Source organism: Vanessa tameamea, chromosome 21 (assembly GCF_037043105.1).
Source record: "Vanessa tameamea isolate UH-Manoa-2023 chromosome 21, ilVanTame1 primary haplotype, whole genome shotgun sequence".
Taxonomy (NCBI): domain Eukaryota; kingdom Metazoa; phylum Arthropoda; class Insecta; order Lepidoptera; family Nymphalidae; genus Vanessa; species Vanessa tameamea.
The window spans coordinates 3,608,916-3,625,274 of record NC_087329.1 but is presented as its reverse complement, the minus strand read 5'-3'; the positions used below and the strand labels follow the sequence as shown (position 1 = coordinate 3,625,274).

General features: G+C 33.5%; 2 protein-coding genes across 2 annotated transcripts; one reads left to right on the top strand and one right to left on the bottom strand.

Moving 5' to 3' along the window:
- Positions 1–6,189: 6,189 nt before the first annotated feature.
- LOC135193887 (collagenase-like) lies at positions 6,190–11,407 on the bottom strand. The gene is made up of 8 exons (XM_064218230.1): positions 11,344–11,407; positions 10,077–10,131; positions 9,193–9,349; positions 8,342–8,517; positions 7,639–7,746; positions 7,243–7,382; positions 6,795–6,903; positions 6,190–6,333 (listed from the first exon to the last, which is right to left on the bottom strand). Exons 1-8 carry the CDS (start codon positions 11,386–11,388, stop codon positions 6,215–6,217), a joined length of 909 nt encoding a protein of 302 aa, XP_064074300.1. The 5' UTR covers positions 11,389–11,407; the 3' UTR covers positions 6,190–6,214.
- Positions 11,408–14,629: 3,222 nt separating this feature from the next.
- LOC135193914 (uncharacterized) lies at positions 14,630–15,592 on the top strand. Its single transcript, XM_064218362.1, has one exon. It carries the CDS (start codon positions 14,630–14,632, stop codon positions 15,590–15,592), a length of 963 nt encoding a protein of 320 aa, XP_064074432.1.
- Positions 15,593–16,359: the final 767 nt, after the last annotated feature.

Here is a 16,359-nt window from a genome sequence, read left to right as displayed (position 1 = left end):
CTTGAGCATCTACCTCGACCCTACATTTTCTATCTTTGTGCCATTTCTGCCACCTGTCATGAATTGAGTCTTGGTTCTGTTCATAGAAAGTCCAACCTTAAATAAATTATACATTCGAACAAACAGAACAAGTTACAACTGTTAGTTATGTACATTACACTTTTATCACGAATTCTTAATGGGGCATAAAACGAGCTTAAAACTGATTCGAAGATATAGATTAATATTTTTTATCGATATTGACAAATAAAAATTTAAAAAAATTTAATTTTTAAATCTGTTTTATGCCTCATTAATAAAGTATTATATTTATGATAAGAGTAGCAGCTGTATCTACTGTTTTTGCAAGTATAAAATATATATTTATATTTAAACTATATAATTATAAAATTAAACTAACCTCTTCGCTAATTCGAACATCCTTCTTTATCGTTTTTGTATTGAACGATATAATAGAATAACGTCTGTTAGGATTGTAGTTTCTTCAATTATCTTTATGTAAATTAATAGTTATTTAATTTATATTTCATATAATAGGTATATGGCCCAAGGAATAGAAGAGGTGGATCTTAGCAGAAAGTAAAATTAGAGCAAGCATAACTGAGTATTCATTTAGTTTAGATGAGACAAAAATTCTTGTATAAATAAAAAATAAACATTATTTATTATTATTTTATCTCTAATAAGAGTGGAGTATGAATAATACAACTTTAGTAATATCATATCAGTATCTCAGTTTTGTGTAATAAAATAAATTATCTAAAACATCATGGCTGGTGGTACGTATTGTTAGTTCAGGGTGGAATTGACTCCTGAAATATAGTTCAGTCTAGTTTAGGAGTCACATAATATAATTGTATTTTTAGCAGTGTGTTGCAATAAAGTTTAGTATTATCTCTTCTTGAAAGCTTATAAATTTAATAAAATCGTATGAGAGCAGCCTCTCCCTATCCTGCGATCAGTCGTATCGACGATGTAATTTTGCATATGCAAGACCAAATAATAATCAGGCAATAATAGCGATGTTTTAATAATATTTTGATTTAATGTTCGTGATAGATAGATAAAAAATAAAATTGCCAATAAAATTACGCCAGGAGCTTTAAAATCAAAATATAATTAATTCGAGTAGGCTTTCACAAGCTCTTTTGGTCGTCAATTTACAAAACTATATTTAATGTTAAGCTCTGCTTCATAATTTAGATTCTCCCGAGAAGAACCGGCAAGGAACTCAGCAGTTACTTTTACAACATTGTAATTCATTATGTTAGTTAAATAAAATTATATAAAATATGTCCTGCCTGAAAGTCAACAAATATTAGCTCCAAGATTTTTTATCATTTGTTTAATGTTTTTGTAACACATGATTTGAATTTATGAACCGGCAATGTTAAAAATATCTGCGGACTTTTATTATACAAACGAATACCTTACCGCAAAAAACAAAGTCAATAGACTTTGTGTTATAAGCTTATCCTTACGCCTAGTTTTTATACATAGTTTGAAAAATAGTAAAAATATTCATGAAAAAACAAATACATTGTTTTTATGATTAGGAATGTGGGGATCTAGCTGTAAATGATGTCTTAACGAACCACATTTATGGTATTCGCAAAGCTAAAGGAATTTGAGTAATTTTGTTAAATATATTTATATTGCACCAGCAGCTGATTTTATGCCAATGTGCTTTCTTAGAGCTTGTGCTTTCTTCTTTTTGCTCTATCGATTAGATGGTCCGTTGATATCCATTTCGTAGATGGATCAACATTATTCAATTCATCTTTATGCTGTAGTCGTAATATTTTAGTTTTCGAAAAACAACCTGTAACATTAAAAGGCGTACGAAGTGGTCATCAGGATTTATAGCGCTTGGGCATCGGCATCAAACATATGCTTGGCATTTTTTATAATAGCTGCTGGAAAAGACAAGGTTTTAATTTGACGAAATAATATATTTTTAATAATAAATAGTATACTTGCAATATGACTATTTTATAAGCTTATTGGCAGGAAGTTTTTCAATCCGTTTAGGTAATATGGCACAAATCGAACGCGAAGCGGCGGATTGGAGCGCTGTCATCCAATCCAATTCAATTGACTCGCTATCAAACTTCGCAGGAATATAAACGCATCACGCATATAAACGCATCAGTCAGTTTCATCATAATTTCAAGCATGCTTTCATAATATAGGTATGCACGTGTTACATTTTTTTTTCAATTAATAATTAGAATAAAACCAATTACCTTAATCAAAATATACTTTATTCAAGTAGGCTTTTACAAGCACTTTTGAATCGTCATTTAACAAACTATTTAAAGTAAAGCTACCACCGGTTCGGAATGTAGATTCTACCGAGAGGAACCGGCAAGAAACTCAGTAGTTACCCTATTCTTGCTGGTCCAGGATCAAAGGGAAAAGCAAAAGTAAAGTGTTCTGTACCGAGCTTCCATCACTTATATAAGCCTTACTACAAATCACGTGACTCACAATATTGAACAGAAAAGTCAATGTACCCTCTTATTTAATATCAATGTTATCAACACAATTCAAAAATAACTAAGATTAAATTATTATTATTACAGAATTCATTAAAACATACAATACATAGTGTAAGCCTTTTTGTAATTGTCTAATTATTTATTTATTTCTTACTTAATCTGACACACGCATTTCTCTATTAATAACGAGAAGTGTTTGTCAGAAATTTCCCGCAAATGTAATCCCAACCATTACGGCAGCGGAGTCACATCCACGTCCTCAACATGTGCTCTATGGCTCATTGACAATGACGCTTCTTGTGATAATTTATCAAGGACAATTTTTGTGAGTAAGTCATGTATCATGGGTAGCCATGATCTAGAGCAGTGATTCCCAAAGTGGTCCAGGCGGACCTCCAGGGGTCCACGTGAGACTTGCTGGGAGTCTACGTAAGTGTGAATAAAAAATCGGGGTCCATAAGATGTTAATGCGGGTCTACGAAAATTTATCTGCTTTTGATAGTAAAGAGCAAAAATGTAAGCATAGTTTTTATAAGAACCTACCTACATTGTTTTAAGTACCTAACTAAGCAGATAATATTTTAATAAGGCAAACGACTGTTACTTGTCCATACTTGCGTATTCGATATTACGTACAATTTCGTGTATAGACTTGCAAAGCGCTATCCGCCCGACAATGTTTAATGCTTGTTCAGACATGAACTTGATCACCACTATAAATACTTGATGCCAAAGGCAAACTCATTTATTTGCTTCCGGAATTTCGAAAAAAAGGTGTGAGAAAATTTATATCAGTGTATACTAGTGCCGGAGAAAATAAGTACCTACCTTTTTTTTGTTGTAGTACTTAAGTATTTTGTTTACGTGTACTAGTCGGTTGATCACAACTGCTTATATAGATAGGTAACTTAGTAACTTACAGATATTTTAATTGTCCTCTTTCGATTTGAAGACAAACACAGCATGTTATATTCAATTGTTTTTTCACGAGAGAAGCACTACCTCTAAAAAGGCCGAATAAGCAATATTGCAGAGCGATTAATTTTGTAATTTTTCTTGCAAATAACTACTAATTTTATAAAACAGTAATTTCACAATCATTTTAAATTGATTTTGAAGTAACTATTTTATCAAAACTATTCCTTTTCGAAAAGAGCGAGCGGTGCGCGGGCGACGGGAAAATGGCGGGGCTTGAGCTTCGATGCCAGTTTGTCACGTTTTAACAATGAAGCCGCAGACAAAAAATACGCAAATACACGGAGCGCGTGAACTCATTGATTTGATGAAATGTTAGTTATCGTTTTTATGGACAATTTTGGGATTTCGACTTTTATTTTTTCCTACACAAATATGATCAGTATTCGATACTGAGTACACCAATTTTTATTTGTACCATTAAAAAGTAGTGGTAATTTAGGTACTTTAAAATTGATACCATTTTGTGAAAACTTCTGTATTTGTCTTAGCGGTTTATTAGTTGGTCCCTTTACAAGCCGTAATTCTATTTCCGCGTGCTGACAAAGGCTGCGGTGTGTTACCTATATTCAGAAAAAAACTTGGTTACTAAAACTTTTTTTTTTACACGTAAGGTAACTGACACGAAACATGGCTACAGCAAAGTAAAAATGACGACAATATAGTGTCGATTATTTGAAATATGGTTTTGTTCCATCACAGGCAGACAAACAATTGCCCATGTGCCTATTATGCAACAAAGTTTTGAACAATGACTCTATGAAACCATCAAAGCTCGAAGATCATCTAAAAAGGTGTCCAACTGATAAAATAGGTAAAGATTTAAAATATTTTCAAACATTGAAGGAAAAATATGAAAAGATGCACCACCCACCATGCACAGTATGTTCGCTTCAACATCTCAAAGTAACGATGATGGCTTGCGGGCATCTTACAATATCTCATTACTTATAGCAAAATCTGGAAAACCGCACACTATCGGAGAACAATTAATTTTAACCGTTGTTGAAGAGGTTTTAAAAACTGTTTTGCACAAATCTCCATTGGACGTACTAAAAATAATTCCATTAAGTAACAATACTGTACAAAGACGCATTGATGAAATGAGCTCTGATATCGAAAGTTTTTTGTGCAATCATCTGCAAAAATCACATTTTTCTATACAACTGGACGAGTCAACGTTACCCGGTAATGAAGCATTATTATTGGCATATGTCCGATTTATTATGGAGGAAGAAATTCACGAAGAATTGCAATTTGCCAGAACTTTGGAGACTGACACTAAAGGCGAATCAATATTTAATGTCCTGAGTAATTTTTTTACGGAAAAATCGATTTCATTTACAAACATTATTTCAGTGGCAACAGACGGAGCTACTGCAATAGTCGGGCGATATCGTGGCTTTATAAGTCATCTCAAAAGAATTATACCAGGACCTACAGCTATTCATTGCGTAATCCACTGACAACATCTTGAGGCAAAACATTTAAGTGACAGGTTGAACCAATCTCTTTATTTTGTAATAAAATCAGAAGCAATGCATTGAATACGCGTTTATTTGCTCAATTGTGAGACGAAAATGATGAAAACTTCCAACGACTGCTCTTACATACTGAAGTACGCTAGTTGTCGAAAGGTGTATGCTTAACGAGATTTTACTCTGTTTTCGATTCCGTATTAGAGTTACTGGAAAGTATAGATCCAGATTTAAAATAAAACTTGATCAAATTCAAAGCAGACATTGCATATTTGATAGAATTCGCTCGAATTCTCTCAATTTCCAAACTTGTCGCAGGTAGAATGTATTGATGAGGATATCCATACCTACAGTCAACATTTAAGTGCCCTGCATGATGACTTGAAAACCAAGTTTGAAGATATGCTGACGATGGATATACCACCATGGATCATAAATCCATTTGTAGAAACGGAAGTGGCCAATCTTGTATTACAAGAGGAGCTGCTCGAGCTAAGCACCAATGAGGAACTGAAGGTGAAATTTAGAAAAGGCTACCAAACATTTTGGCTGCAAGCAGAAATACCCGAAAAATATCCTGGACTGTGGGAAATCGCAAGGAAATTTTTAATAGCGTTTCCCTCGTCATACCTTGTCGAAAGGAGTTTTAGTGCCGTTACAAACCTCTTAACAAAAAAAAGAGCAAATTAAACATCACAGAGCGGGGGGATTTGCGGTTATTGCTCACAAAAATAAAGCCAAACATTGATCGTTTGCTGACACTCCATCAAATACATCCTTCCCATTAATTAATATTATGAACTGAACCTATATTACCTTATTATTATTATATTAATTACTAGCTGTTTCCTGCCACTCCGTTTGCATCAGTTTTCCCGTTAATCTTATCATATATAATTTGCTAGCTCAATGTTAAACTTCATTGTGATCGGTTCGTTGGCTTAGTTGTAACGAAGTAGTCGACAATCAGACGGTGAATTTCCCATTTAAAATATTTGTATAGATTTGCAGTTGCAATTGCAGAATAAAATATTATATTTAGTTCATTGGTAAATGGTTGTTTGAAATGTCGAATTCTCGAAATTTCAATTAAACCAGCACAATATATCAATAAAACTATCAAACACTCAATCGTAAGATATTCCAATCCTAAACTTTAATATAAAGTTTAATTAGGTATCTATTATTTACGTATGGTTTAATTCAAATTCAAACATAAAACCCAATTGCTGTATTAATTATTTGAAAATCCCAAGAAATTTACTTATTTATTGAAATAAAGGTATTTGATGTGTCTTCAATTTCGGCATAACTCCAGTCAAAGTTAATCCCGGTAGCTTGATTCAGCCAATTATGGAAGTGTCCGGGACGAACGTACGCTGCGAAAGTAAAAACTTGAATATATTCCACATTTATGGTACAGTTCCAAGAAATGCTTATCGTGTGAAATAAAGATTTCAGTATCATCAATTGTATTCTATAATACTCTAGTTTGTTACATAATAACAAGGTAACAGCAAATGTCTAAAAAAATTATGGACACGGCAAAAGGCAGCTGTTTAAAAAGAATAATTTTTTTCTATGTATAATTAGTTGAATTGGAATCTAACCTTCAAAAACAAGAAAAGAGTATAAAATTACGCTTATTTCTTAATATTGATACTCCTATAAAACTATTTATAATTAGTGTTTTTGAAGTATAAACTTATTTCGGGTTTTTATAATAGTAACTTTAATAGACGCATCGAGTCTTCAGAACGTCAATCAATGCCTTTTAAAGCATTAGTCTTTATCCTCGAAAAAATGGATCGTGATCTAAAAATAATTGGAGAAATGTTACCTGTAGGCCATTCGCTGGTGCATCCTCTCCAGGAAGCGTAATGCACTATACCTATCATAGTTGGCTCACCATCTTTGTCTACGACAGTCAATGGACCACCGCTGTCACCCTGTAATTTTTTATATAGTTTAACATAAAGTATATTTAAAAAATCATATTTTACATTTAGTTTTAGATTATATCTCGAAATATAGTTAATTAAGATAAGTATATTATTAGTGTATATTATTAGTCTATTGTTTTTTGGTAGTAATGGAAAATATCATGCCGAAGTATATATACGTCCACAGGTGATGGTTTGATGATGATGAAGATGAAGATTGAGCAATTATTGATAGGCGACTGAATATCTCAATGACCTCAACTGTATTGTTTATAATTTACTCTACGTAAATAAATATTAATATTAATATTAATACATTTGATATTAGAGATCTGTAACACTTACATGACAGGCGGATTGATTAGTATGATTGTAATGGCGAGCACACACAGTAGAGGGGAAAACACTGTTAAAATAGGTACGGCACTCTTCGTTGCTCAGTCCTCTGAGCTTGGTCCAGAGGAGGTAATCAGAGGCTTGTCCACCTAAAAAAATATATTCAAAGGACATAAAGGAAAAATGGTTTTTTATGAGTTGGAGCGTTGAGACGCTTGAAAGAAATTTGAGAAGAGGTTTGTAGTATAATGGTTAGCGAGCGAGTACTTTGGCGTATATATTACTTAAATTTTATATAGGTAGATATTAAAAAGATCAATTAAAATAATTTTAGTGTAACTAATAAAGGTTTTACGTTGCTGCATTTTTGAGATACAGCGCTTCAAATTTAAGATTCATATTTACCATTCCATGAATCATCGTCGTACCCAAAACCGCTGACTATGACAACTTGATCCTCGTAGTTGTAATCCTTCTGTTCTGAGCTCTGAAGGCGAATAGGCTGGATGGTAGCTGCAGGAATACAACATAACAAATATGTATTATCATTCTACAGCATTTGTGGCCCAGGCTCATTTGCTTAGTAATTTATTACTTTCACTGCCACGTGTTCGAAAGCCTAAATGTGTTGGATAAAATTCTACCACCCATGTGATATATTCAATGGAACAGCGCGGTGGTATAAGCTTCAAACCATATCCTCAAAAAGAAAGGGACCTATGAAAGGGACCACTTTCATTTAGGTATCGTGCTATTTAGAGTTATTTTGTCTGTCTGTCCGTCTGTCCTCTTTTGGTTATTCCGCCTAATCACGTTGACACTGTAAGGAATATTAACAATTCCTTAAATGATAAAATTGCGCCAACAACCCTGGGAACTGATGTTGTGCACTGTGCTTACTTAACACTTACTCTTCAAACTGAAACAAAACAATGCTAAGTATTGCTATGTGGTGGCAGAAGACTCATAAGTAGTAATTAATGACTTATTACTGGTCGGTCAAGTTACTAAACTCAATATATTTTTAATCTGATTAACATTGCTTATAACGGTATTATATTCTATGATACTACAATAAAGACTCCAATAATGTACTTAGAATACTTACGTCCATATGGAATGCTTATACTCAACTTCAGTACAGCTATGTCAGGGGGTTGAACACGATTGGCATTGCTCAAATCAAAATCTGGATGAAGAATGGCGTCCCTTATCGAATGCTCCAGCATGTACGCGGGACGATGAAGGTCTGTGGTACCCAAGCGAACTATATATGATGGACGACTGAAAAAATAAAATGTAATTTTTTTTTATAAAAAAAATCATTTGATTATAATAGATTTGTTATATTATTTTTAAGGTTATGGATACAGGTCACGCCTACGCTATGAAATATAAGATTCCGTAAAAGAGACATACATATATAATTTGAATGTGAATACAGAAAGTGCAGACTAATTAAAAATCCTTCTTGCATTTTAAAAAAAATTGACGTCATATCCGGTTATGGTGTTAAGTTTTGAGTTTTTCACTAAACTACATCAGGTTAGGAATATATCAATTAGTAAAAAGTAGTAAAATTGTCTATGTCAAAATCTTATTGTCTTTGATGATGACCAATAATATTTGACAGGATAGCAGAAGGCTGTGTAAAAGTAGGATCGACGGACTTTGTAAATAATACTTAGTAGTTAACAAAGACTACAGCATTATAGTGATAACACAATCAGTCAAATTTACACCAAAAAATACAAAACAAATGAATTAATAAGTAGTTGTAATTTCGGTATTATTAGCGAAAGAATTTAATGTAGTTCCATCTACATCACCGAAATTGATATTTCAGAGGCAACACGCAGTAAGCGATTAATGTTAGGTATTCATTGACTGCGTATCTTTTCAATAAATTTTAAGGTAATCACAATGTTTAGTATGGATGTCTGTATGTATTTTGCTTACAGGGCGAGACAGTGAGCTGAAGTGATGATCCACTCATTGTGTATGATGGAACCTCCGCAGGATATAACGAGTCCCTCGATGTTCACCATGCGGATACTGACTTGATATGGAAATTGACCCTCCTGGGCCGGCCATCCTCCGGAAACACGGCTTGTACCTGATAATTTAAGCTTCGATTATAACACCTATGTAAGGTAGATATGTAATAGCGATAAAACTTAAATGATTTAAGTCTCCTCCACTTTTAAATGATATAGTGCCGTTGCAGACTTTTTTAAGTCCTTCAATTCAATAGTATTAATATTTCAGAGGTGACGTAGGAATTTAGGCAGCGTCGGCCATATTGGCGGCAAAATAGTTCCTTTCAACGTCTTCTAGTTTTATACATCAACATTTCTATATGAAATCAATAAAACCTTTTAAAGGAAATAATCATATAATTAGATAAGAAAAGAATTATACGATTAGATAGGCTAAGATAACATAAATATTTACTCAGGTAACTATTGAGAATTTATAACGTGAAATATTGTTTAAAGTTCATAGCTCCACAACGTTATCCAAGAAATTCCGATTTCATGATTCAAGATAAACCGATATAGGTTCGGCGGTATCAGCTGTCAGTTGTCAATCAGATAGCCAGTGTTAGAATTTAATTACGTAAACACATTATATTGTGTTAAATATTCTGTTTTATTGTGTAAGAACTCACTTCGTTTACACTTAAGTGTTAAAAACTTTCTTATAGTTAACGTCTTAAATCTATCTCACAATCATTTCAAAATCGGTTACTACAGTGAGTTCGAGTTTGTTCTCACTGCGTAGTTCTACTGATATTGATCTTTGTTCGTATTAATTGAATCAAGCTAATTGTAAATACATACTGCGTTTAATATCTTCCATAAATCCAACCGGCCCATCTTTATGTACTGGATTAGCCTGTAATAGATAAATTCAATTATTATATCACTTTAATGTGTGTAATTATAACAGATCGTCCTACATTTGTGACCTATATGGTATTGTTCAAATGGGTCTTCGAGAGTTTCCTAAAAATGAAATCTTCTAGCTCACATACAATATCATCAATAATCATGCACGCGTTTAGTCTATAATTATTTACTTTAGCGGGTAAAATTCCTTTCCTTTCTTTTCATTTGAGTACCCTTAGGGCGTACCGACTACAGAGTATCACTGTTTAAGTGAAGTGAGTGAGTACCGATGGATAATGTTTTCAAGTGCTAGCTAAAACATTTCTTCGGACGATTAAAACCGATTCATTATTTATTTAGTACATTGATTATGAATATTGATAATGAATAGTAACGAAGTCATGACTACAACTATTTACGTAATTCTTAAAATAAATAAAATATTTAATGTTATCACAGCATAGTATATAATGCTTTTATCTCGAGAACGGATCCAGACTTAAGATAAATTGCGTATGATTAACGAATTAATCAATGAATTTGTTTTTAACACAACATTGACAAATTAATCGGGTATATTGCAAGTTGCTTAGCAATAATTATTAACATTATTTTTGGCTGTGTAGTTTATACTTTGACCAACCAAAAGGCGCTAATAAAAAAAGGAACGTCTTTATTATTTGAATTATCATTTAAATGGTCTTACTCTTCATTTACAATTAACTCCAAAATTGTGAAATGATAATAAACATACAACAAAAATATTTACGCGATAAATCTATTTAATCCCGCAATCGCATAAGACCTTTTTGTCTTATATCATGAACTCAATTTATGAAGTTTAGATACAAGAATGTATTTTTTTTCCAAAATCCTTTCTTAGTGCACCACTTACGAAACTAATGTCTCCTACATATTTAAAATATAAACTTTTTGTAGTTCATTCTATAAATAGGCATATAGTTATGTTAAGAGCTTTTAACAATATATTAAACTTATAAGTAATTAAGTGAGAGCGATTTTTCTTTATAAGAGAGTAATTGCGAACAGAAGCATTATACTTTAGAATAAAAACAATAAGACATTGTACGAAAATAAATGAGCAAAGTTAGCACTAGCACTTTAAAAAAAATACGACAAACTTTTTAAAGCAATGGTAAATTATTTTCGTGCTTGACATTTTATATTTTTATCTCTATCGATATTCTCATATAAATACCTGAACTATTCCGAGGACCAATAGGCCCCACGCGTACTTCAGCATGTTGATATTTGTCTGCTGCACTAATTGGTTTCTTCCTACTTATATAGTAATAATTAGCCAGTTCGCTAACATTTAATGTGACTTTGCTCTGTGTTATCAAATGTCTTGAATAAATCTTAATTTTTTTATAATACTAATTTCCTTATTGAAAATTAGTAAAGGATAATACCTTTTTTTTGTTTATTATTTATATAATATTCTTGTACTTATTTGTACGAATTGAAATCCCTAATTTAACCTTGACTAATGTTCGGGATTCTCGGACTAAAGCGTGAGAGATGCGTACTGATCATCAACACTAATTTGATCAGAAGCTCTTCGAGGTATTTTCAGACTGATTTCAAACGGAACGATCAGGACCATAATTCTTGACCCTACGTTTTCTGCAATTATTCATTAATTGAGTCTTGAACCAGTTCATAGAAAGTTCTACCTTAAATAAATTATATATTTGAACGAACAGAAGCAGTTAAAACTGTTAATTAGGTATATTATGCTTTTATCACGAATTCTTAGTGGTTCGATTATAGATTTCACAGAGTTAATTGATAGCCACATTGGTGAGGTTGTTTTAAAATGTTACAAACGACATTACTGAAAACTAAATAAAAATTGTAATTTTTGAATCAGTTTCATGTTTCATTAATAACATATATTTAATGTATTTTATTTAACAATAATACATCTTAATACATAATTTAAATCTGGTACCATTTTTTTATTAAAGAAGAAATATAATAACGTCTGTTCGGAATGTCGTGTCGTCTTAAGACGACGAGGCAGCTTCATCACCAATGTATAAAAAAATTACAGTTATTTTAATTAATTATTACGTTTTTGTTATTAATGACTAAAAAAATGTTTTCGTTCATTATTTAAATCATGTAATAAATATGTTAGAAGAAAAAAGGGTGGCACAAGGAGTAGAAGAGAATTTTTCATGTAATTTTGCTAAGTTGATTAACTTTCTTATATAAATAAAAAACTTACATTATAAACATATAATTAACTTATCTTTAATAAGAGTAACGTATGAATGATAGCATATTTGTAATAGCTGATAAGCTACACCTGTTTGTGAGTGAGAGGAATTCATTTTAAATTTTGAAATTTGAGAACTCTTGTAGTGAAGTTACCTCATGTATGTACGGTATTCCACTAGATAGCACATTGGGACCTATATTATTCTTTGTGTATGTCAACGATCTGTGTTATATATAAGTAAAAATGTAAATATACACATATTGGCTGACTATTATTTTTACATATTGGCTGATTATTATCTCTTCTCGAATATTGATAATGATACGCCTACATAGGATTTTCATATCTTTTGGATATCGTTTTGAGCCGTTTCCTCTTTGAGTAAATGATTTCTATACTGTAAAGGTATTCTGTAAGAAGAAACTCCACCTAGTCCCGGCGAGACTTACAGCGGAAGGAGAGTTCACATAGTGCCGGAGCGAGTCAGTGGATGCAATCTCCTCACGCAGTGTCGTGATTTCGTTCTTCCCAGTGAGTCAAGTGATCGCCTCCGTCGTCACCAGGGCTGCTGATAGGGCCCTCGCTGCTCGCTCTGGTTTCCATCCTTTACTATTACACTTCCAAGAGCAGCCGCCTGGAGATCAGCTAAGAGTTGCCAGGATGGAGGTCCCTCCCCTGCGACCAACGTTGCAACCTAGTGGCAGCGGCCCTCCTGTTGCCTCTTTATGCAAGACCGTTATAGTCCAGTGAGGGATGGGGGAGGGAAGGTGACAGAATTTGTTCAATTAAGTTAAAGAAAAAATTAAAATATGCCTTTCATATCCTTTTTCAGACAGTTATCGGCTCTACGAGGAGAGCTCGGCGTAAAAGTGCCATATTTTTTTTATATCGAAACAATCTCATAGCCTCGTCGCGGAAGTTTTAGCGGATTCAAATTCTACAAAGCACTCTGCCTGGTTCGGGGAAATATCGGCTGGTAAAAATTATCAGCCTAAATATGACTTAATGTGATATTGAAAAAAGTAATATTGCTACTAAAATAACGCCAGGAGGTTTTGATAATTGTGATACTTTTATGCAAATTTTATAAGAAAACATAGTTAAGATTAAATAATATCCAATTTAAATAATTAAATATTAGATATATTCTTATCATAATCTCATAATAATTAAAATATCTCAAAATAAATACTATTTGTTTAGTGTAACAGTTCACTGTTTTATATTTTTGAAGTCATCGTTTGATACTGGATTAATACATTATTTGAAGAATGATAAAACTATTCATGAACTAAAAAAAATCCGTTTAATGTCTAAAAAAACTTGTTCGTCTTAACTGTAATTGCTGTACAATGGAAGTTTACAGCGTGACCGTTTGTGTGTGTTTGGTACGACATTTCACTTTAACATTTGAGGTATTTGCGGGTCGAATGACTCCCTTGTTGAATCCTTTGTTGACTCCCACCTCGGCCTTCAATAAGGTACCCGTGCACCAAGTGATGTGGAATTCTTACCCATTAAAGAAACCATTGCGGTGGCCGTATTCTCCACGGATTGAAGGTTGCATGATCGTGTTTATATAACGCATCCGTGGTCTCTTTCATGCTGTGCTGGTGCTGTGCTGTCCGTGGCGGAGCTCTCCTAAGGGGGAGAAGGTAATCACGCTCCCTGTACCCTACGCTACTGCCTATGGCGTTGCGAGGTCTTCCTCCTCAGGGCCGTCTAAAAAAGGACACGTGAGGCGACGGATGGAACCTTACGCGTCCATATCCATAATCACGCTCTATTTTTAAGCTCTTATCGTCGGGCTTGTACGAGGGCCGAAAAGACGCCTTCGTCGTGTCCGCTGAGCGGGATCAGCCGAGTTATGCCGCTGCAATAATGGAGCGGGAAAAATCGTATAATTAAAGAACTAATAAAGGCGGTTTTTAATGTTAATAGATTATCTTATCGCTTAGGCTATAAACAAATAAAATTGACTAAAAAACCACCAATTTATGAACGTATCAACATGATTGTCAATCAATAATTTTATTACAATACTTTTTATCAGTAGATCAAGTTTAGTTTCAGAAATTTACTCAAATGTGATTCGGGTTTCGTCATTTTTTTATTATATTAATATACAATAAACATATAAAAACGTCTTCGATGATTAGCGAATTAAAAGGACGTCACATCGAACAATTTAATTCAGTATGAATTGGGACACAATCGTAATAACGCATCGTTTATCACATTTTTAACAACTAAAGTCATGACTTCAAACGACGAAGTTGCAAACGAAATCAAAGCTTCGGCATTGGAACTTATTGGGAACACACCTATCGTTGCTCTCGACAGAATATGGTCCGGACCGGGTCGTATACTGGCTAAATGTGAATTCATGAATCCCGGAGGGTCAATAAAATGCCGCTCGTCACTGCATATGATAAAAAAAGCTCTCGAGAATGGAGATCTAAAACCTGGAGCGTCTGTTTTAGAAGTCACATCTGGTAATCAAGGATGTGGTCTGGCAGTTGTTTGTGCAGTATATGGACATCCACTTACTCTTACCATGTCTGAGGGTAATAGCGTGCAAAGAGCATTACACATGGAAGCCCTCGGTGCAAAGTGTGTTCGAGTACCACAAGTAGAAGGCACTTATGGTAATGTAACCTTAGCAGACGTGCAAGCCGCAGAAAAGAAAGGGCTGGAATTAGTAAAATTGACAGGTTCATATTTTGTGGATCAATTTAATAATAAGATGAATTCAGACACACATTATAACAGCACTGGACCGGAAATTTGGAAGCAAACTGGACACCACGTCGACGCTTTTGTAGCTACAGTCGGCACGGCTGGAACTTTTATTGGAACGTCTAAATATCTTAAGGAAAAGAATCCTAATTGTAAATGTTACGTCGTGGAGCCAAAAGGTTCTGAGCCAATCAGAGGTCAACCTATAACGAAACCACTACATTTGTTACAAGGATCTGGATACGGATGCGTTCCGAATCTTTTCAGTTTTGGTTACCTTGACGGAACTCTTACCGTAAGCGACGATGAGGCATTGTACTACAAAAAACTCATTGGAGAGAAAGAAGGCTTGTACGTGGGATACACGAGTGGTGCTAATGTGGCTGCAGCAGTTAAACTTCTGGAGTCAGGCCAGCTGCCTCCCGACGCATGGGTCGTTACAATGCTCAATGATACCGGATTAAAGTACACTCCTATGTAAACGAGAATCGACATAAGAACTTAGTTATAATAAATAATAAGACAAAAACATCAGAAACTGTTTAAAAAAATGTTTTAATTATAGATAAAACATAAAATGCTGAAATATAGATCAGATACAGACGGATAGATAAAGCAAGCAGAGTTACATTCGTTGTAAAATAAGTGTATGTTATTAATTTAACAGTGAATTAATCATCTTAGATTATATTACTGTCACCAAATTTACTATTGAGTTTAAAAACATTGGGTTGGTGAGTATTCTCATTTAAACTCGATATTTGAAGACAGTAATAGAATATGAAACTACAAAATCAGAAAGGAAAAATGAATAGCAACATTAAATAATATTTGAATTGTTTACGTTTATTAAAGTTTCACTACATGGCTTCCTTATTCATAAGTCAAATCATAATATGTAGAGTAGTTATTTTTCAATTTTATTAAACAACTGATCACGTTTTAGGGGTTGTTCGTCAGGTGTTAGTAGGTATAATAAAGTAGCCAATGTCTTTTCTTGGGCTTTGAGCTTACTTCATAATAAATATCATCAAATTTGTTTAAGTGGTTTCGCCGTTAAGACGCAACGGACAGACGGTTTCATTCGCATTTATAATATTCGTAACTTAATAAATGCGGTCTACAGCTGTCATAATTTTTTCCCTGTTTTTTTTTTAAATGATTGTCGGTACCGTTGGTTATTTAAAAAAAATAAATATACTAGCGACCCCGCCCGGCTTCGCACGGGTTCAATATTGATACTAAATA